This window comes from Arachis hypogaea, chromosome 1 (assembly GCF_003086295.3).
Source record: "Arachis hypogaea cultivar Tifrunner chromosome 1, arahy.Tifrunner.gnm2.J5K5, whole genome shotgun sequence".
Taxonomy (NCBI): Eukaryota; Viridiplantae; Streptophyta; class Magnoliopsida; order Fabales; family Fabaceae; genus Arachis; species Arachis hypogaea.
In genome coordinates, this window is record NC_092036.1 from 1,036,810 (window position 1) to 1,056,953 (window position 20,144).

At 34.5% G+C, this 20,144-nt stretch overlaps 3 protein-coding genes across 13 annotated transcripts; 1 reads left to right on the forward strand and 2 right to left on the reverse strand.

Annotated features, from left to right (window-relative positions):
• The first annotated feature begins 36 nt into the window (after positions 1–36).
• LOC112789124 (uncharacterized) lies at positions 37–3,959 on the forward strand. Of its 5 annotated transcripts, none has more exons than XM_025830904.3 (7): positions 37–200; positions 455–616; positions 828–961; positions 1,283–1,767; positions 2,424–2,546; positions 2,648–2,953; positions 3,633–3,959. In XM_025830904.3, the coding sequence occupies exons 4-7, from the start codon at positions 1,719–1,721 to the stop codon at positions 3,644–3,646; spliced, it is 492 nt and encodes a 163-aa protein (XP_025686689.1). In that variant the 5' UTR covers positions 37–200; positions 455–616; positions 828–961; positions 1,283–1,718; the 3' UTR covers positions 3,647–3,959. The 5 variants fall into 5 exon arrangements, with proteins under 5 accessions (XP_025686689.1, XP_025686673.1, XP_072090748.1 ...); XM_025830888.3 differs by having other exon boundaries at positions 3,638–3,959; XM_072234647.1 differs by having other exon boundaries at positions 2,648–2,943.
• A 41-nt stretch (positions 3,960–4,000) lies between these two features.
• On the reverse strand, positions 4,001–13,581 carry LOC112789085 (histone-lysine N-methyltransferase SUVR5). 7 transcript variants are annotated; one of them, XR_011880697.1, is made up of 12 exons: positions 13,140–13,523; positions 11,876–12,361; positions 11,306–11,608; positions 11,074–11,184; positions 10,309–10,419; positions 6,437–9,205; positions 6,021–6,182; positions 5,746–5,862; positions 5,618–5,666; positions 5,342–5,479; positions 5,003–5,090; positions 4,001–4,523 (listed from the first exon to the last, which is right to left on the reverse strand). XR_011880697.1 is itself a non-coding variant. In XM_025830856.3 (12 exons), exons 2-12 carry the CDS (start codon positions 12,284–12,286, stop codon positions 4,416–4,418), a joined length of 4,422 nt encoding a protein of 1,473 aa, XP_025686641.1. In that variant the 5' UTR covers positions 12,287–12,361; positions 13,493–13,581; the 3' UTR covers positions 4,001–4,415. The 7 variants fall into 7 exon arrangements, 5 of the variants coding, with proteins under 5 accessions (XP_025686641.1, XP_025686635.1, XP_072090734.1 ...); XR_003196163.3 differs by having other exon boundaries at positions 11,876–12,295; positions 13,140–13,402; XM_025830856.3 differs by having other exon boundaries at positions 5,563–5,666; positions 13,493–13,581.
• A 3,617-nt stretch (positions 13,582–17,198) lies between these two features.
• LOC112789143 (barwin) lies at positions 17,199–19,398 on the reverse strand. The gene is made up of 2 exons (XM_025830916.3): positions 18,853–19,398; positions 17,199–17,601 (listed from the first exon to the last, which is right to left on the reverse strand). Exons 1-2 carry the CDS (start codon positions 19,276–19,278, stop codon positions 17,392–17,394), a joined length of 636 nt encoding a protein of 211 aa, XP_025686701.1. The 5' UTR covers positions 19,279–19,398; the 3' UTR covers positions 17,199–17,391.
• Between the last annotated feature and the right edge of the window lie 746 nt (positions 19,399–20,144).

A 20,144-nucleotide genomic window follows, 5' to 3' on the forward strand; every position in this document is an offset into this window, starting at 1 on the left:
GATATATTTCACATTACGGCCAGCAACTTGAGCACTGTACACTACATCAGCTGTGGAATGAACTCAAGTTATCCTGTGACTTTGTGAAGGTACGTGAACAAGTTGACTTATTCAATAGTCATAACCGCTGGAAGAAGCGTGCCATTGCTATGGTTCCAACTAAGTTTGGCATATACTTTACAACAAAGCTTATGAACCAGGTAATTACCATCTACAATCATGGTACTAGAAAAGCTGCAAAGAAGAGGAGAGGGAAGAAGAAGGGGGGGGGGGGGGGGATTGATCTCAACTAAAGTTGAACGAATTCGGGGGAGTAATAAAATTGATCGCATTTTGTGGTTCCCTATGATTTTCTTTAAAACCATTACTTTCCTTTATATTCCTATGTTATTTATGATAGCATTGCATTATCAAATTAGTGATGATGATTAAATTAATATGTTAATTACTGTAGGCAGGTGCTCTGGTTCATGTCTATACAGATGGAACTGTTTTAGTTACCCATGAGGGTGTAGAAATGGGGCAAGGTTTGCATACAAAAGTTGCTCAGATTGCTGCATAAGCCTTCAACATTCCCCTAAGTTCTGTGTTCATATCAGATACAAGTACTGACAAGGTAGTAAGTTAACTCTATTAGAGGGTTTAACTAATTTCAGACGATAGCAACTAAAGTCCTGGCAAATTTGTGTAGATTTTTTTGCAACCTTTCTGTTGATAAACATGTTGAATATAATATCCTGAGGTTCTTTTCTTGGTTCATTTGGATTATTCTTTCTTGTGTCTAGAAGTATTGTTTCTGATTCAACTCATGCTTGCTACAAAATCAGGTTCCTAATTCTTCTCCAACGGCAGAAGCTGCCGTTCTGATATGTATGGAGCAGCGGTTTTAGATGCATGTGAGCAAATAAAGGTACGCATGGAACCTGTTGCTTCACGGAACAACTTCAACTCATTTGCTGAGGTACAGATTTTGCTTCAGCATGATTCATTCAGAATAAAGGACTAAGCACATTGATTAACTGCATTTATGGAAATTTTATTTTCACATAAATGTTATGTCAATGCTGGCATGGCAAGTTTAACATTTCTAATAAACAAAATAAATAGTTCACAAGATCCTATTGAAACTGTTTAAAATTTCTAATAAACAAAGTAACATCTATATTTAAATTCTTCTTAATATGTATCTGTATAGGTATTGTCAACAATTATTGTACGGTTACAAGGTGGCTTGTGCTTGAAAGATATCTTCTGAACATTTTCTTGCTCTTATTGTTTTCAGCTAGCTGTTGTGTGCTTTGCAGAGAGAATAGACCTTTCTGCTCATGGTTTTTTTATTACACCTGATATTGGCTTTGATTGGAAGATGGGTAAAGGAAAACCTTTAAGGTATTTCACTTGTGGGGCTGCATTTTCTGAGGTGGAAATTGACACCTGGGCTTTTGGGCTCCCTTCCTATGTGGAGAAAAAGCCCAAATGTTAGTATCCAAACCCATGAATAGTTGAAGTGGCTGAGGTAAGGGTTGAGAGAGAGAGATCATTTTTGAAAGGAGAACACCAAACAGGCAAACACTAGAGAGAAAAGAAGAGAGAAAGTTATTTTCGCACATACACAAATTGGCCGCTGCAAATTCGTTAACCGTTGGATCGAGCTCAAATTTGGACAGTGTGTTCTACACATCTGGTTCTTTGATTTCCCCATTCAGATCTTCGATTCAATGCCTGTAGCTGGAGATATTGGCCACGCACAGCAGCTCTGTTTTTGTGGTATTTTCATCTTCTTGTTCTTGTTTTGTAAGCTTTGAAGCTTGGGTTGTTTGGCTTGTTGTATGGTGCAGTAATTTGTGACTCTCTTGTATCCTATTTTTCATCATAGTAAAATTATATCTTAGTCTTGGTGACTCGTGGTTTTTACTTCTCTCATTGAGGAGGTTTTCCACGTTAAAAATTTTGGTGTGTTAACTTGTTTCTAATTTCTGGTTTATGTGATTTTTCCGCTACTATTTGGTATTATTGTGCTGGTGTTAATACTTGTTGTGAGTGGATATTGTTGTTCCTCTAATTGTTGCAAGTAGGATTATGTGTTTTATTCCTATCAGTTAATGTGTAAAATCAACACACCATTTATGCAAATTAGCTTAGGAACTAACGTGAATTATTATTATAAATTTTGGAGACCGAATTGAGTTAATTATAATTTTAAGGATTAATTTTCAGAGATCAAATTGAGTATTAACTTTCTAATTTTTATCTTTAATTTCAGTGTCGCTTCTAAACACAACCTAAATGATAAATTTGATTAAAAAATAATTCAGCCACCAATTTTGGAGAACAATTAAAAGCCCTGCACACCGTTATTAGAAGTTGACTTCTTATAACGTTTTCTGTCCGAGCGGTTTCTTGACATTGATAATAAACTACAGGCAAGAGAATAGCAAAGGAGAAGAGAATGGCAACATCGGCAACTACAAGTTTGTTCAGTTTGTGTTCCCTGCTAATGGCCATTCTTTTTGCATACTCTGCATCTGTTCAATTAAATGATCCTGGTAAATTTAATACATCTAATTCTTAATTTTTATTTTATTTCATTTATATCTATTGTCAACAAAATCTAGTTTATAAACTCATTTTTTTCTTCTGGCCATAGATTGGTATTTTTGGTTTCCTCTATATTCATGTGCTTGCATCGTTAATTTGGCAAACGGCGTTGTCTCAACCAAACTGAGAAGGAAAATTGGCATAATTACTCTATGCTCTGGGATTTTGTTATATCTCAAAGTTGTTCTGGAAGATGTTGTATATGGAATAGCGGGGTTTTGGTCACTGGATCTAACTGAGAGAGTTGTTAGGGAGAAAATTGGAAGCATATTAGTTGTCATGTCGATGATCTTGCAAATGGAAGCATTCAAAGTTCAGACTAGGGTGAAGGAATTCTCTAATATGGTAAAATATGGTGAGATTTTAGGAGTTTTTTTTTTTTAATATTATTACGAATAAACTACTATTTTGGTCATTAAAAAATTAATTTTTGAAAAAGTTACGCTCAAAAGGAAGAAATAATATTTTGACTCCCAAAACATGATCACAGTTTGACAAAATACACCAAAATATAGGGAGACATACTCAAAGACGACTTTAGATACCTGATTTTTACTATTTTTTTTTTGCAAGCCTATTTAGAATAGAGATATTTCTATCTTCTAAATTTGATAATTTGATAATTTTATGCGAATTTAATTTTAATGCACTGATAGTGTAAAATGTTTTACATAGTGTAATCGCATCCGTCTTTTTGGATGACTATTCACACGATCAATAAAAATAAATTATTTTTAATGACGTGACGTTACGTTATTGAATGCACCTATAAAGTTGTTTTACATTCAATGCATCAAAATTAAATTCACTTTATGCTAAATAATTTTTTTTTATGATTCTTTTCAAAAAAAAATTTAAAAAACAAAAAACAAAGGAATATAAGCCGTTTGTCACTCATGAAAAGAAAGATACACTTTTATCGAGTTGAGATTTCTTTTGAGTCATTTTATAAAAACTTGAATCTTTCATAAAATCAAAATGGTAGTTTATTCTCATTATCAGTTATCATCAATTAATTAAGTGCAACCATGAAGTGCAGGGATGCTGATCTTAGTGGGCTTTAGCTACATGTTACCCCTGATCTTCTTTTTGGTCCTAAAAGGAGAAATGAATAAGTTCTAGTTAGGACACAAGCTTATGTCATTCTTTTGTGTTTGTAAATTCTTGAAGAAAAAGAAGTGTTAAACAAGTCCTTGAGAAAATTTTACAGTAGACTTAGGTCCTTAAGAGAAAATGTGCCCAATAAATCCCCGAAGAATTGTAGCAGTTGATTTATAGGTCCTTAAAGAAAGAAACACCCTTTGTGTTCTGTGTATTTGGGCGCTTCTTTAGCCAAAACATAAAGATAAATTCAATGAACACTTCCATGCATGAAAGAAAGATTTATCAACAAAGGACACAATTTTCAAACAAGATTCTAAATTAGTTAAAGAGAGGCAATAAGTTAGGCATATTTACATTCATGAATACAATCCAAGGTAGTCAGCGATAATAAAAAAGGAAAAAAAAAATAAAAAATAAAAAGAAGAAAGTTTTGGTGTAGCAACAACAATTGTCAATCAATACAACTTTTAACTAGAGGCATTTATTTCTTGTTGGTCATTTCAAAAAAATGGAGATTTTTAAAGAGAATCCACAATAGAGCAGAGTGCTTGAAGCTACCAAAACATAAATGACTTGACCTATCAACTGATGGAAGGAGAAACTGGAGACTGCAAAACTGCTGAATATTGTAAAGTAAAGCTAATTATTTCTTCCCAGACAAGGCTATTTGGAAATATTTTTGGGGGGTTGGCGGCAGTGCGGAGTTAAGAGTTCTAGTAAAGCCGTCCTCGGCACGTCAAAGAACCACAAAGGCAAGGACACCCTTCTCCAGGCACTAGCTCATAATTATAATTATATGTTAGTTCTTCACCCAAAGCAATCTGCAAGCAAGACGCAAAGCAAAATCAAAATTTAGTGTAATGTCATACAATTAAGGTTGCCAGAAGAGTAATGTCCACCTTTCCCAATAGAACAAGCAATCATGCTACGTGTACACCAAAAATTAGCCGGTCATATAAAATACATATTAAAATATAAAATACACATTGAAAACGAGTTAAACAACACATGTATTTCTACATAAACATATGGTGCCTTTTTTATGTGTACATAATATTTTTGTAACACAAGCATGAATTAGAATCCCCAAGAATTTTCCAAGGGGTATGAAATTTGTCTGTTTTTCTTTTTTCTTTCACTTTCAATTTTTTAGTGATGGAAGCAATCTAATGGACAGCGCTGACCTTCAACCTTCTATGAAAATCATTTTTTGCAACATCTCAGTCTTCAATTGGAATACCAAATCAAGAAAAATGTTTGAATATCTCAAGGGCACAGCCAATTATAGAAGAGTACTCACATCTCGACTCGCATAAAGACCAATATGTGCACGCTCACAATCCATGCTCTCTACAAGAACTTGGTAATTCACAAGATTGGGTGAGCAACTGCAGTAACAAAAAATTGTGAGAACAAACCAACACACATTTTAGCAATCAAAATTGGACTGAAACAAAAAGTTTCTAGTAATAATATCTTTTGTTCATTCATCACATATCAAAATCACCATTTCTTGAGAGACAAGATGTAGTTCTTATCATCATGGCCCAAAAGAAAGGAGACAAAAAAGAAAATCATGTGCTGTGTTATTTTGCATTAACAGAGAAACTATAGTATGCCTCCTGTACTAAATGCTCACCTGTTATTGATGAACCTGGATAAATTTCCATATCTAGTAGCATCAATAACATATCTGGCTTGTCCTTCAATCAATCTACTCATGTCATTGACACGAGCATCAACATTAAAGAAATAACTACAATGCTCTTTGCCGTATCTGGCAATCGAGATAGACCAAGTCAGCAAAATAGAAGAAACATCAACTGGTTTAAAAGAAACTACACATGAAGAAATTTAAACCTCTTGCGTCTGTTTTGTGCCTCACACTCATCTATAACCTCTCCAATATACTCACACACAAATGTGCCACGCAAGATAGCCTCACCAGCCCTTACTGCCCATCCCTGCAAACCAAATTGACGGAGTCAATGTAACAAGCCATTCGAATCATTTTAAATTTATCAAAAGAAGAGCAGTGACCACCTTTTTCTCTGTTTTAAAGACTTCCAATTTAACCCGTACTCCATTCGGCAGTATTCTATTTGGACATGATCTTTTGCATCTGCACATTTGATTACACTCATATACAAGGTAACCTTCCTGCAGGTTGATATGGTTTCCCATCATGCATTCAGAAACAAGAAAAGATAATGCATTCAGCATTTTTCCATGTACTCATATACTGGTGGTAAGCATCAAGCAATGCTTAATATTTAGCATCAAATAATCACTGTTCACAACTTATGAAGCAAATGTACCTCTAATATGATTCGACCATTCTCATCGTATGGGAACCTGCCACGCAATGGTTTCCCTGAAATGTCTTTTGCATCATCATAGTCATTATTAAAAAGGTAGACGTGATCACAAGATTCAGGAAAGCAGGTGGGATATGAACAAGAGCATCCCAGTTGCAGACTCTGCAAATTAAAAACGCAGGGTGAAGAACACTGAAACCAATAAATCGGATAATGCTTAATAACATAACTATATAAACTATATAGACGCTTTGACAGCTAAGCTATTAAACAATACTAAATTTAACAGTGCCTTAGATAAACACAATTTCCAACAACTTATTTGTATACCAACAGATAAATAACATGAGATAAATATAGAAGTTCACTCCCATTCAATTAGGATTTAATAGAAATAAAAATTAAGACATAACTACCACAGAATCAAGACAAAGGGATCGATCAAGAATTGGCTTTGAAATATAGGTAAAGCTCTCCCAAGGCTGATCTTGCTCGTTGGATCCATTTCGAAGTGAACTTAGAAGATTTTGGTCAACTACACAGATCATCGGAATTGATTCTTTCCCAAAGCTTATGTCATCGCATAATACAACAGCCTTTTGCAGGGATCCAAACTTTAAATGGTTTGAATTGATGATGTAGTGAGACTCATCCACCTCGAACTCATCACTTTCAGGATCTGACAAAATTATAGAGTTTTTCCTTACAAACGTATTAGAAAGAGATGCTAAGGGAGAAAGTGACACTTGATCCTTTGATACCTTACAGCCTCTAGGACAAATAAACCCATCCTGGTGCCAGTTCACTACAATGTCATAGTCACTGCAAAGTTTTGCTGCCTTCAAATAGACCCTTTCACGCAAAATTCCATATTTCTCCTCTAGTGAGGCCTTAAGACTGTCTTTGCAGCAAGCAGAGCGAGCAATTGATAAAATATCAAGATTGTTAGGCCGAGGTTTAGTCATCCGACTCTCGGAAAATAAAATCTTTGCGACTGTGGAACATTGATGTTCTGCCAATCTACCAAAATTATCTGTCTCAGTTAAATGAGGTTGTATTGTTATTTCCTCCATGCCAAGGGACTTTGTCGCCTCAATGCGTCTCTTTAAATTAGCAGTTGCCTTACTTCTGATCATATATGATGCTGCCGCCAAACTCTTTCGAAATTTAGGACGGCTAAGTATTCCAGATTTCAATCTATACTCATGATAGCGAACTCCCCTCTTTGGAGGGCGGCCACTTGCTGCACTGTGACCCATATGAGCAGCTTGATGATGGCGACCAAGGTCAGGTAGAAGATCAAATTTCAACCCACAAAACCTGCAAGTAAACTTCCGAAAACCACCTGGATTCTCAGACATATTCTCCAAGGGAGCTGAAATTCCATATTCAAGTTTTTCACTAGAGTGCTCGCCTGTAGAGAAAGACTGTTGACTTGGAGCTTTGGATGACTTAAACTCAACAGGGTGAACAGTTAGAACATGCAGCCATAATTCTTCCATATTACCAAAATGAAAACCACAGGGAATACATTGGAGAAGCAAGCACTGCTCAACGAACTGCACATGATGTCTCTCCTGAACGTGGGTTTCCAGTAGTTTCTTGTTAGTAAAGGAATCCAAACAAATGGCACAAGCATAACCTCTAAACAACCACTGTGCTTCCTTTTTATGATTCTCCATCCAATGGTTACTAAGTGTTTGGTCATCAGGATATTCAGCATAGCATATCTTACACTTGATGGCATTTTCATTTCCAGAGCTGTCATTACTTGTGGTAAGGAAAAGAGATGAATCTTCTATGAGTGAGGATACATCCACATCATCCTTGAATCCCCAAATCGACTTGATGTTCTCCTTTTGACTATGAACCAACTTTGTGAAGAATTTTCCAACACTTGCATCTTTAGAGGCTTCGGTCAAAGCACACTGCAGCTGAACTTCCTTAGGAACAGAGCTTTTTTGCGACAAAATGCTTTTGAAGAGCCTGTAAAAAAGCTCACAAGCTTTATGCAAATGTACCTTTTGTTCCCATGAGTAGCAACTCCTCAAGAGCTCTTCAAACACTTCTTTTGATATTATCCTACTCTTTCCATGTCTTGCCCGGTTAAGCCAACTTGGAAGGTGCTTTTCACAGTACAAGAAATGCCATTTTGGAGCTTCGGAACAAGGATCTTTTTCATCAAAGGGAGGAAAGCCTACACAGTTAACTGCCTCCATTGCATTATGATTATTGTCAGAATGCGTGGGATTCTCATTTAACAAACCTCCACGAAAGGAATAACCACCAATGGTTGATATGGGGTCTACTTCCAATGGACCTTCGACATTTGCCAATACAATGTCTTTGCAAAACATGCCCTCTGAAGCAATATAGTTTTCATGATTTCTTTTCCGTGTATTGTGTGTAAAATTTGCGGTCTCATCATGAGGTTGGTGTTTCTTGCAGAATGAAGATGCAGGAACAGCATGATGCTTACATCTAGTACCAACAGCAGTTCTACCTTCACACATTGGTGTATCAACTGAAACATGTTTTTCAGCTTTTGCTAAGATGCCCAGAAAACGAGAATGCACGCAACAATATACATCATTATCAATTGCTGATCTCACACACTGTCTTCCCTTGGCTTCAATATAAACTATGCATTGCGGATTCTTAGTTACAGGCTCTACATATTTTTGAATAGCCATTTCATTTGTAGGAGTTGATCCCAGTCCATTGGTATGCAGGATCTCTGAACCTACAGCCTCAACTATGATCTCGTTCCATTTACTGGCCAAATTACTTCGCGATTCGGTTGTCGCTATAGGTACCTCCCTTGCACATTCCTTTTTAGAAGTCTCAGTTGCTAATGTACTCAATGTGTTCTGGTTATTAAAGACACCTGGGTCAGTCTCAAGTGTAACTGAAGGAATTGAACCCTTAGTTTCCATTAGTGAAGCATGTGTTTCTGCACGTCGAACTTCAAGTTTAGCCCGTTTTCTATCGATGTGAAGGCTCTGTTGATACAGATTGTCAGAGGTCAGATGCTTTGTGTTCTTGCTACCAGATAAAGAATGAAATGGGGAAAACCATTTCATTACATCATGCTTCCATGTTTTCCACTCAAAACCCAATGTTGACTGCAGAAGTGCATTCGATTGAGGGTTGATATCACTCCACAAAATAGAATCAAACAACTCCTGAATAAGAGAACAAGAAATAGATCACCCACCACATAAGCAAAACTTTTGGTAAATGTTCAATACAACGTTACAAATTTGACTTGTTTTCAGTCTGAGCACCAGATTATAAAAGCATGAGATTAGTAATGTTCTCCATCATCAAAATGTATTACTAGAAAAGTGATTGCATGAGCTATGTATTTGTTTCAATGGAAGAATGCCTTAGTCAATCAAAAGATAGTTTTTCAACAAAATTAAACAAGTTGACCACACGTTTTCCCGCAGGGAATCATAGAAGATCATAATCACCTTAACAGAAAATTGGTAGCTGCTAAGTGCTAACTTCCATGGATCTCCCTTACAGAGAGATGTATACTCTATAAGAAATGCTTTTTATTATTTAATCTTATAATGAACTATAAATAAAAATAAATGACTTACTGACATCAAGTATTTATAATAATGTTTTTCTGTACAAAACAGCATGAGTGCACAAACAATATAATTTTTTTATCCAAAAAGGAATTGGTTTATGAGATTACACCCAAATATATTTTGGACACTGCTTGGGAATGGATGCTCACTCACTACTCAATTTGTTTTCACCCTAATACAAGATTGCCTTACTCTACTGATCCATGAATCAAGCATTAACCCTTAGGCCTTAGGCCTTCACCTAATCACTTGAGCTTTTAGGGATAGTCTTTGTTATGATATCAAAGCTTTTATGACTTATTGGATATATCTTTGTAGTTTGTAACTCCACCCTTCTAAACAAAACAGGAATTTAGTACATGGTAAAGTGGGCATGTAAATTGCCTCTGCTTGGCGCAAAAGACTCCAACTTAAGCTGATAGAAAAGAAATATAAAATCCATCTTGAGCCTTTTCCCTAAGCTTTTAGGCAAACTGGTCTAAATGTAATAGCTTGTACATAATTTAGAATATGATATATATTAAATCATAGGAAAGTTGATCAATGGATGAATGATGTTCCAGAATAACAAAAACACTTCATTTTCAACCCAAAGGATAGCTCACGCAACCCTTATCCACACTCTTGGATTAAATGCACAGTCCTAGTTCTAGAAACACAAATTAAGCGACAAAATTATAGAGTACCTCCTTCAGCAACTCTACTGATTCAGCACTTTTTGCATTTTGACATCGTCCAACCCAAGAGTGGAAAGAATGTTGCATCCACGCAGCATTTAAGTATTGTTGTAATATGCTCTGCAAAAGAAAAAGTTGCTGTAATTGAGAAAGTTATCAACAAAATTTAATGGACAACCAGATATTTGTACTTCTTTAAGGAAATTGGAAATACTGGAAATTATGAAATGTTAAAACTTGAATATAGCTTCATTGAAATAACTACGGATTCCACAAAGCATGAATTCTACTTCACAGAAGGGTTGGTTGTTCATTTCAATCAAATCTTATGTTACTTACCTTTGAGGAATTGCAAAATACAGAAAATATATGTTTTTCCAACTAGGTGATGCGAAATTTGAAAAAGAAACAGAACTGAATTAAAAAGAGCTACCAAATCATCTCTTGCCCCCTCCCCCTTGAAAATCATGTATACAAATATGTTTCACAATGGCTATCTTGAAATACATGACATACCATGCAAAGAAGAAAGTAATTGGAAATGTGCTTATAGGAAACTGGAGACTGCAAGTCACATTCCATAACTAGAACCAATATCTTACCCAGAGAAACAAACATTGGAACAATATAATTTATGGTAAGAGAAGATTTTGTAACCTAAAAAGGAAGAGGATTTAATAGAGGGGGCCACCCATAAGCCTCATGGTGAACATTGTTTTGGAGATTCCTGCTACGCTATATTCCAATAAAACATCATATGGAATTGGAATTTACATTTTGCAGCTTTGGAAGCATTCCGCCAAAATCAGAATAGAGAGAGCAACGAGAAGCCTCCATAGCAAATTCCTTCCAGAACATCAAATGACAAGCAGCTTCTATCAAAGCCTGCGTGTGTAGTAAAAGCCTCCAGTAAAATAAAATTAAAAAATTAAGGAAAAAAAACCTGAGAATACAAGAATAGAAAATGGAGAAGAGGATATAGCACCATCACCACATGATCACATACATTGGGATGAAGCTGATCAACAACGTTCAGCATGTCAATAGTTAGCTTTTGCATTATAAATCTTCGAGCAACGGTCAAGTCTTTTACCATTTTCAATCCTGCTTTATGAGTTTTATGTGCAATAGGCTGGGGAAACTCATTGATTGATCGAACAAGCAGCGTATCAGCCCAGGAATAATTCTTTGTATGCGGGAAAAACATGACAAAATATTTCTTCCGGTCATGAGTTGGTTTTGCTCTCAAGGTTGATAATGGCCAATCAGCCCTCGCACATCGGATACCAGCTTGCCACTTTCCTCTCCACTTAAGAAGATACAGACATAAAAAAAATACAAAATTAGCACACCATGTAATTTTATTTTTCATAGTTTCTTAACAGTAAATTCCCTCTAAGTTACTCAATAAAAAAAATGACAACATTAAAAAAACTACATCACAATAAGTAGTCATTATTTACTTCTCTCAATGCAATCAGATCACAAGCAATCATTAGGAAACCTATCAAAAGAAGAGTAAGCAAAATTTTGCAATGGCTACAAATTAAGCACTGCCGCAGATTCATATGGTTACCTTGACCCACACTGCCACAGATTCATCTCCCTTGAGCCAAGTGGGTTCGGAAAATAAGAAATCTTCTTCCTTACCATTAATTGGCGATTCACTTGCATTTGTATCCACAACAGAGACAGAAATCTCAGAGGTTAACCAAGGTTCGTTTATCTCATCATCAATACTATCACAGAAACTATCGGATTCCTTTCGGTCTTCCACTTGACTGTCACTAGCTCCGCGGCATTGGCAATCTGAATTAGGAAGGAGTTCACACATAGACTGCTGTACTTTGGCTAGCCTCTCTATCCGAGGACCTTCTGTCTGGAGAAATGAACAATTCTGTAGACTAACTTCCAATTTAACTTGTTCACTATTTTCAGGGCAATTAGGTGGTTCTTGAAACATAAAAGTTGGTCTTGCACCTTCCATAATACTTTCCTGTAATCAGCAGTAGGATATATAATGCACAGCGCTTTCTATGATTGATAACTTCCCATCTCACCCCTATTCAATCAATGGTAATATTAGGACAATGTTGATTTAGTATACTTAGTCATTAGTATAAGATACTGAACGTAAACCTATATGTGCATGTATTGAATTTTGAGGTTTTAAACTGAATGGCATGTGTATATTGAAATCTACATTTCCTAAAAGAACAACTTCAATATACATATACAATGGTGTAAAACTTCCAAAAAGCACCATATATGTATGTCCCTTAACAGAATAACAGATAACTGAAAATCATCTACATGCTATAAATCAGATGGCAAAAAGAAGTAACCAAGAATGAAATTATGAAATTCCATTTTAGGAATTCAATCCCAAAGATTAAAAATTGGTGGAATAAAAGAACACGACAAAATCAGAAAAATTAAATAACAATTAGTATATTCTGTTGGCTTCTTACTTAGTGCCTTCATGAATTGGTAGCATTGGAGCAAAATAAACCAATTCAAATAAGAATTCAACAAGGGAGCCAAGCAACATCAGTTAACTTTTTAGTTTATTCTAAATCTAAATCCTAAACCCTAAATTTTCCAAAACAAAAATTAAAAAAAATAATTTTACAATAAAAAAAGAAAGAGTTAGTTAATATTAACTATTCAAAGTTGGTTCCTGTATTTTTTTTTTTTCTGGAAATAAACCGTAGGCATATGAGTTCTAGCATTAATGATGGATCTCATCATACAATCATATAACATATAGAGTGTGTTTGGAATTAGAATTGACTTGAATTCTTATCGAGAGTCATAGACACAGAGAGAGGGGGAAAAACCATGAAACAGAATGTGAGCAACAGTGGTGTCGGCGGAAAACAACTGGCCGGCGGCGACGGTGGCGACGGCACGGCTTTGCTTGCAGGGAAGAAGTTATTAGATGTGTAAGGGTAATTTGGGCAAATCATGTTTTAATCCCTAAATTCTTAAAGCCCATACAAATCATAGTCTGATTTTCAATTCCGCAATTGAATTTTTATAGTTTTATGCGAATATGTAATTCAGTAATTCTTTGATTTATATTGATCCTAAATTAGGGAATTAAAATGCTAGATTTTCCAACATTATGCTAAACAATTATGAGACAAGAACTAAAACAAAAGAAACATACAATAAGAGTTTATTGTAAAACCTTGGCAACGGTTTGAACTTCAATGGACAACATCGTTACGGGCAATGGTCGAACCCCAAAAAATAACTTACACAAGGTAACATCGTATTTTCGATTTGTTTACGTTGTATTTATCTTCTTTGTTTTTTTCGATCTGCACTTCTCAATCAAAATAATAAATGATTCAATCTCAAATCAGTTGAATGAGAGCGATTTGGATTATTCTTCTGAAACGAATCAAGCGGACAATGTTTTGATTATTCAATTTTAAATCGAATTTAATAGAATATAATTATTATTTGAATTGAATGGATGCAGGTGTTCTGAATTGAATTGAATTATAATTTCTAAATTGTAGGCACAAGTGTTTTGAATTTGATTTTATATAATGGATAATGTTCTGTTCATTTAGTACTATACAATTGTTTCACCATAATAACGTGTTCGGTTCATTTTGCAGAAAGCTGTTTGAATTTGATTTTATATAATGGATAATATTCCATTCATTTAGTACTATACAATTATTTCACCATAATGATGTGTTCGGTTCATTATGTAGAAAGTTGTTTGAACTTGAATTTATATAATGGATAATATTTCATTCATTTTAGTTCTATACAATTGTTTCATCATAATAACATGTTCGGTTTAAGAATCAACTAATCTTATACAGCAAAGAGGGGAGGTGGAAATCTAAGATATCTCTTACTATGAAGACAAATTCCTCAATCGGCATAAACTGTCCAGCCAAGATCTACATACACATATTAAAAGACGTCGGTCTCTGGACAATTTCTAAAGTTGTTCTGAATCACTCACACCCTTGCTATCCAGACCGAGAAGAGATGCTCAAATAACACAAGAAGCTAAACATGTTCGTGCGTCGCACCATCGAAACCAACAAAGAAGGCGGAATCAAACCAAGCAAAACTTACCAATCAACAACGTTCAGCATGTCAATAATTAGCTTTTGCATTATAAATCTTCGAGCAACGGTCAAGTCTTTTACCATTTTCAATCCTGCTTTATGAGTTTTATGTGCAATAGGCTGGGGAAACTCCATCAAAAATGCATTCTAGGCCGACACAAGAAGCAAGGCTGCATGCGAGTACTTCAGAGATGTGGTTTTATTTGACACTACCTACAACACAAACAGGTATTCGGTTCACCCAAATTAAGTCTTTACGTTCACCAAATCCACACATTTCGGTTCATCACTTTGTGAGAGTGTCCATTTATTTTATGCAGATACAATCTAGTTTTTGGTTCTTTTGTGGGCGTGAATCATCACGGTCAGTCGACACTTCTCAGATGCGCCCTAATGAAAAACGAAGACATCCAATCATTCAAATGGCTATTCGAGTGTTGGCTCCGTTGCATGGGAAGGAAGGCACCAAAATGCATTCTCACCGACCAAGGCGCATCGATGTAAAGGGCCATCGAGATGTGCATGCCAACAACAATTGACCGGTGGTGCATCTGGCACATCATGAAGAAGATCCCAAACAAACTAAACGGCTACAAGCGACACGAAGAAATCGAACAAGAGATTAGCCACGTGGTTTGGAACTTGTTCACAAATGACGCATTCGACAAAAATTGGAACGATTTTCTCACAAAGTACGGCCTCGGAAGCAACAAGTGGCTTTTAGGTAACTGTTACTTTTTAGTTAAAACGTGCACATATTTCGGTCTATCCCAACTCATGTTTTCAGTTCATTATGCAGAGCTATACGAAGAACGCCATATATGGATTCCAGTTTACCTAGATCACCGCTTTTGAGACGGAATGAGAAGCACACAAAGAAGCGAGAGCATGCACGCATTTTTCAACAAGTTCATCACACACAACGGCTCCTCGAGTCAATTCGTGAAACAATACGACAATTGCCTAGTAAGTAGAAAGCAAAGAGAGAGAAAATTCGACGCTGCAGATTTTCACACCGTGATACCGTGCTCAACAAAATTAGCAATAGAGGCCCAGTTTCAACATGTCTATACCCACAAAAAGTTCAGAAAAGTTCAAGGATAATTCAGAGGAAAGGTGTACTGCATCACAAGATCAGTGAATTTCACCTTAGGTTTCACAGTATACGAAGTCGTAGAACAGGTTTCTAACTCCACATTCAACAAGTTTTTTGTCACCTACGACACAGTATCACGAGAGGTAAAGTGCCAGTGCCTACTGTTCGAGTCAAGGGGCATACTGTGCCGCCATTTTCTGAGCGTCTTAAGTTTCAAGCGAGTAGATAACGTGGCACCGAAATACATACTAGAGCGTCGGAGCAAGAACATAAATAGGAGGCATACACACATCAAGAGCAGCCAAGACGAGTCTCTACTGGATCCAAGAAGCAAGAGATTAGACGGTTTGGTGTTTTGATCGCACAACATCTGCGAATTTACATCAGAGTCCGAGGAGCTAACGAAATTCTGCACCGGGCCTTTGACAATGTCATCGCCAAGATGCAAGAATATCAAAAGAGAAGCAAAGGAAAAAGTTCGTTATCCCACGAAGAGGCGACGTTGAGTGACGTGAATGACCTTGAAAGCCCGCCATGTGTCAGATCAAGAGGCCGGCCCAAGAACAGATTGGGATCAAACCTAAAAAAAGATCTCAAACGCCATGAAGAAAAAGAAAAAACCAGCTCCAAGCGAGGTAAAATTGATTTGTTTTTTATTGGGAAAAAATTCATTTGTACATTTTGCTAATATACGATTTATTTTCTCTTTTGCAGTTGAACCTTTTAAACGGCAGATCAACGATTCAGTCAAGTTCCAGCCTTTACAATGCACTGGATAGGAATTATCCCAGAGAGAATTATAAGAGTTTCAATTTTTATTAACATAAATTTTCATTCATGTATAGACAAATTTCGGTTCACTGAAGTTATAGGAGGGTTAATTTCTTATTGGTGTTAGTCTTTATTGATATTAGCTTTCTGAAACTCTTTATTAAATAGTTACTTTTTTGTTTATTGAATAGTCAATTTATTCTGTTATGTCAAAGAGTTTAGGTATTTCTAAAACTAAATAACATTTTTTTTAAATTATCTCTCTGCTATATTGGTATATGAACTTTTTCGATTCACCCAATGTACTAATTTCAGTTTATTTGTGTTTTTGGGGCTCTTAATGTTTGATAAATATCCTAATTTCATTCACTATGAACCTGAAACAAAACAGCAGACAGACAGTTCCAACAAAAAATGAGAAAAAGAAAAAAGATAAAAAATTAAAAAAAAATAGTTACTTTTTATTGTTTAGTTAAGTAAAAACGTAAAAAAAAAGTGAATAGTATAAAAAAAATTAATGAGACTCATTGAAATTTTTTTTCTTTAAACATTAGATAGAAAATTGAAAGAAAATATATTTAGTATTAATATTCTAATATTATCTTTTTTTAATACAATTTAAAATATATAAAAATAAAATTATTTTTCATAATTATATATCATTTATTTTTTTCATTTTCTTTTCCTTAAAACATATATAAAAAAAATAAAAATTTATTCAACTTCTTTCCTTTCTCTTTCTTTTTTTTTATTTTTCTCTTTTTTATTTTCTTCCTTCTCATCAAACATAGTCTATGTGTCGCTGACATTCATATAAAATATGATTCATCACTAGATACATCGCTTTAGCCTCTTATTAGAGTTTCTAATTTCCTTTTGGCGTTTCTTCCATGTTTCTATATTAGCTGAAATGCAAATAGGAGTATTAAGTATTAACAATATAACATAACCGGTACTATTAATAAAACCAAAAGTGATTATTGGAAGGAAGGAGGTAATTAAACTCTAGATAAATTGGATAACAAAATCCATAAGTAGTTGAGCACGTGCCGTCGTGTAACTCACGGCAAAGACTAAGCCATGGCACTTATTTCTCATACACAAAATACAAATTAGATTAATTAATTAAGCAGATAAGGGTAGAGAGATTTTAGGGTCGAAAAGGGAATCCCCACAATCGACAAAGGAGTAAGTGACATCGAGATGGCCCTGCTGGTATCCTCTGCCATCGGTGTCAATTCTGTTGAACACTCCAACGTCCAAATCCAACCCTCCATTGCTGCATTGATCCACAATCCTCACTATTTCGGATGCTTTTGTTGCTGAATTAGTCACCTGCATAAATATTCCAAACCACACTTTTCTTTTAGACAATGAACTGTAACCTTGAAACATGTAGCAGCAACCGCAACAACAATAATAATAATAAAAATGTTAGGTAGGTGAATAACATTTTTTTTTATATTTATTTTCTATTGGAGTTAATATATTTTACTCTGTTTTTTTATTAAAAATGTTAGTTTCTTAATGTTTCCTATAATATAACAATAACAACCGTTTTTGCTAGAAAATTAACTATTTTTTTAACCGACAATAAATTACAAAATAGTAGATAATCAAAGGTTGAAAGAGTGTGAAACACTACTGAATTTGATCAAGAATTGATTAAAGAAGCAGAATTAGTTATAATCTTGGTTTTCTTTTTCTTACGGTGGAAACTTAACTGGAGTCGATTTCACGTGAAGTTGATAATTGAGAATCGTTAAATAAAAATTTAATCAAATCAATTAAATCATCTAACATTTCTCAGTTATTAACTTCAAGTGAAATCTATTGCACCTGGACATAGTCTTCCTAATATATGTCTGCTATATAAAACAGAGTCTTCTTTGTGTATATCACGCATTAATAAAAATATCAGTTTAGTTTTTCTTTTCTCTACGCATTACAACTCTTCAATTGTTCTTCATCTAATCATCTTTCACAAAGAAGAATAGAAAATTTTAAAAGAAAAGAAAAATATCAACTAATTATTAGACGAAAAAAAAAGTGAGTTTCTAATCTTTTTTCATACTCAATAATAAATGGTAAAATGTTCCAACATATAAAAACTAAAATGAGATTATTATGGATATAAAAAAATATACTTATCTATTATATATTTGTGTATAAATATATATAATTAATTTTTTTAATTTATATTTTATATTTTAATATATATTTAACATTGGTGATTAATTTTAATATACAACCTAGCATAATTATATATAATTGTAAGAAGAATACTACAGTCTACAAGACCATTAAAATTTATTATTTTTAAGTATAAAAAAATTAAATATGTTGTTAAATTATTAAATTAATTAAAAAAAAGTAAAAACTCACACGCAATTAACTTTACATAAAATTAATATAGTTGAGAGCATTTAAATTATTTAACTTATTTGACTAAATTTTCATCTACTTATTTTCAATTATCAACTAAGTTTATGCACCTGAATTTCAACCTTACAAAATTTAGACTAAAGAAATTAAACTAATAATTAAGCTATAAGAAAAAATAATAAATTCTAACAGCCTACTTACCAAGATGCACCTTCCACAGGCAGCAGGAAATCCGGGGCTAACTGGGCCGCAAAAAGCTGTCCATCCGTACTTGCTCCGCCACGAAAGAGGCTTATTGGCGTCGTAGGTGGAGCAGTATGCACTGACGGCCATCAAATCCCATCCGTTTTGCTCTGGCAAATAGTAATGATAGGTGGCGCGGACAGGTGTTCCGGGAGTGGGGGTTGGAGGTGTAGGAGTGGGTGTAGAACCGCCCCAACAATTGCTCTGGCAACCGGCATCCGGTGAGCAATAGTCGTAAGTAGTGCCACACCACCCATACTTACTACAGCAGAGGCTGTTTGCACAATACGCGCCGCCGACTTGGTAGCCACATTGCTCACCCATTGCCATGGTTACCATTATTAGGCACAGTGATAGTACAATGCACGTTCCCACTCTAGCCATATTTCTTCTCCAAATTAACTAACTTAGTTACTTGATTGATGTGTTTTTCGCTGAGGTTTAATTTGGTTTGAGGTTATTTATATACATGGCAAAGGCTTGGGCTCTTCTAATTAATTCTTTGCTTCAACATTTTATTAAGAAAAAATTTAAGAACTAACAATTTTATTAAATTTTGAACAGTATATAATTAACAAAAAAAATGAATAATTTTATATTATTGAATAAAATTTTATACTATTAAAATCATTATTAATAGCTACTTAATAATTACAAATCATAAAAATTATTGTTCCTAATACAAAAGTTGCTGTTTGTAACACTCCTTTTTTATTAATATTAGTCGCTAGTCGTACGACAGTATGGCGTAGATGAGGCTGCTAGATCCCAATATATATTTATTATATATATGATGAGGCTGCTAGATCAATGACGACAACACATTGATTTGTTTGTTTCCTCTACTATATATATATTGGGATCTATTATATGTTGTACATGTAAAAAGTGAGATTTTATGAACACTACTTAGCCTAATTTAAAAAAATAATAATAATAATACTAAGAGTATCGTTAGAGAGTTAATAAAATATTTGTACAATATATACAATAGGTTATATAAATTAACAAATGAATATCATTTATACTATTCAGAATAACCATCCGGATATTAGAAATAATAAACATCTTAAAAACTTAAGCTGATTTTGGAGTTTACCAAAGATCGAATTTTTGACATTTTGGATCTAGAGTTCTGATACTATATCATGATATTACTCATCTCAAAAGCTTAAGTTTTATCTAGAGAAAAAATAACACTCATGATTATATCTCTAATACTGAATCGAACATCTCTAAACCTCAATTGT

Coding starts and splice junctions, on each gene's coding strand:
- LOC112789124 (XM_025830888.3), top strand. CDS start 1,719: ATGCCTGTAGCTGGAGATATTGGCCACGCACAGCAGCTCTGTTTTTGT. Junction 1,768..2,423: donor ACAGCAGCTCTGTTTTTGTG/GTATTTTCATCT, acceptor AATAAACTACAG/GCAAGAGAATAGCAAAGGAG. Junction 2,954..3,637: donor CTCTAATATGGTAAAATATG/GTGAGATTTTAG, acceptor CATGAAGTGCAG/GGATGCTGATCTTAGTGGGC.
- LOC112789085 (XM_025830843.3), bottom strand. CDS start 13,268: ATGATTTGCCCAAATTACCCTTACACATCTAATAACTTCTTCCCTGCA. Junction 11,609..11,875: donor CTGTGGCAGTGTGGGTCAAG/GTAACCATATGA, acceptor TATCTTCTTAAG/TGGAGAGGAAAGTGGCAAGC. Junction 6,183..6,436: donor CCCTTTGTCTTGATTCTGTG/GTAGTTATGTCT, acceptor TTTAATTTGCAG/AGTCTGCAACTGGGATGCTC.
- LOC112789143 (XM_025830916.3), bottom strand. CDS start 19,278: ATGGCTAGAGTGGGAACGTGCATTGTACTATCACTGTGCCTAATAATG. Junction 17,602..18,852: donor CCTGTGGAAGGTGCATCTTG/GTAAGTAGGCTG, acceptor ATATTTATGCAG/GTGACTAATTCAGCAACAAA.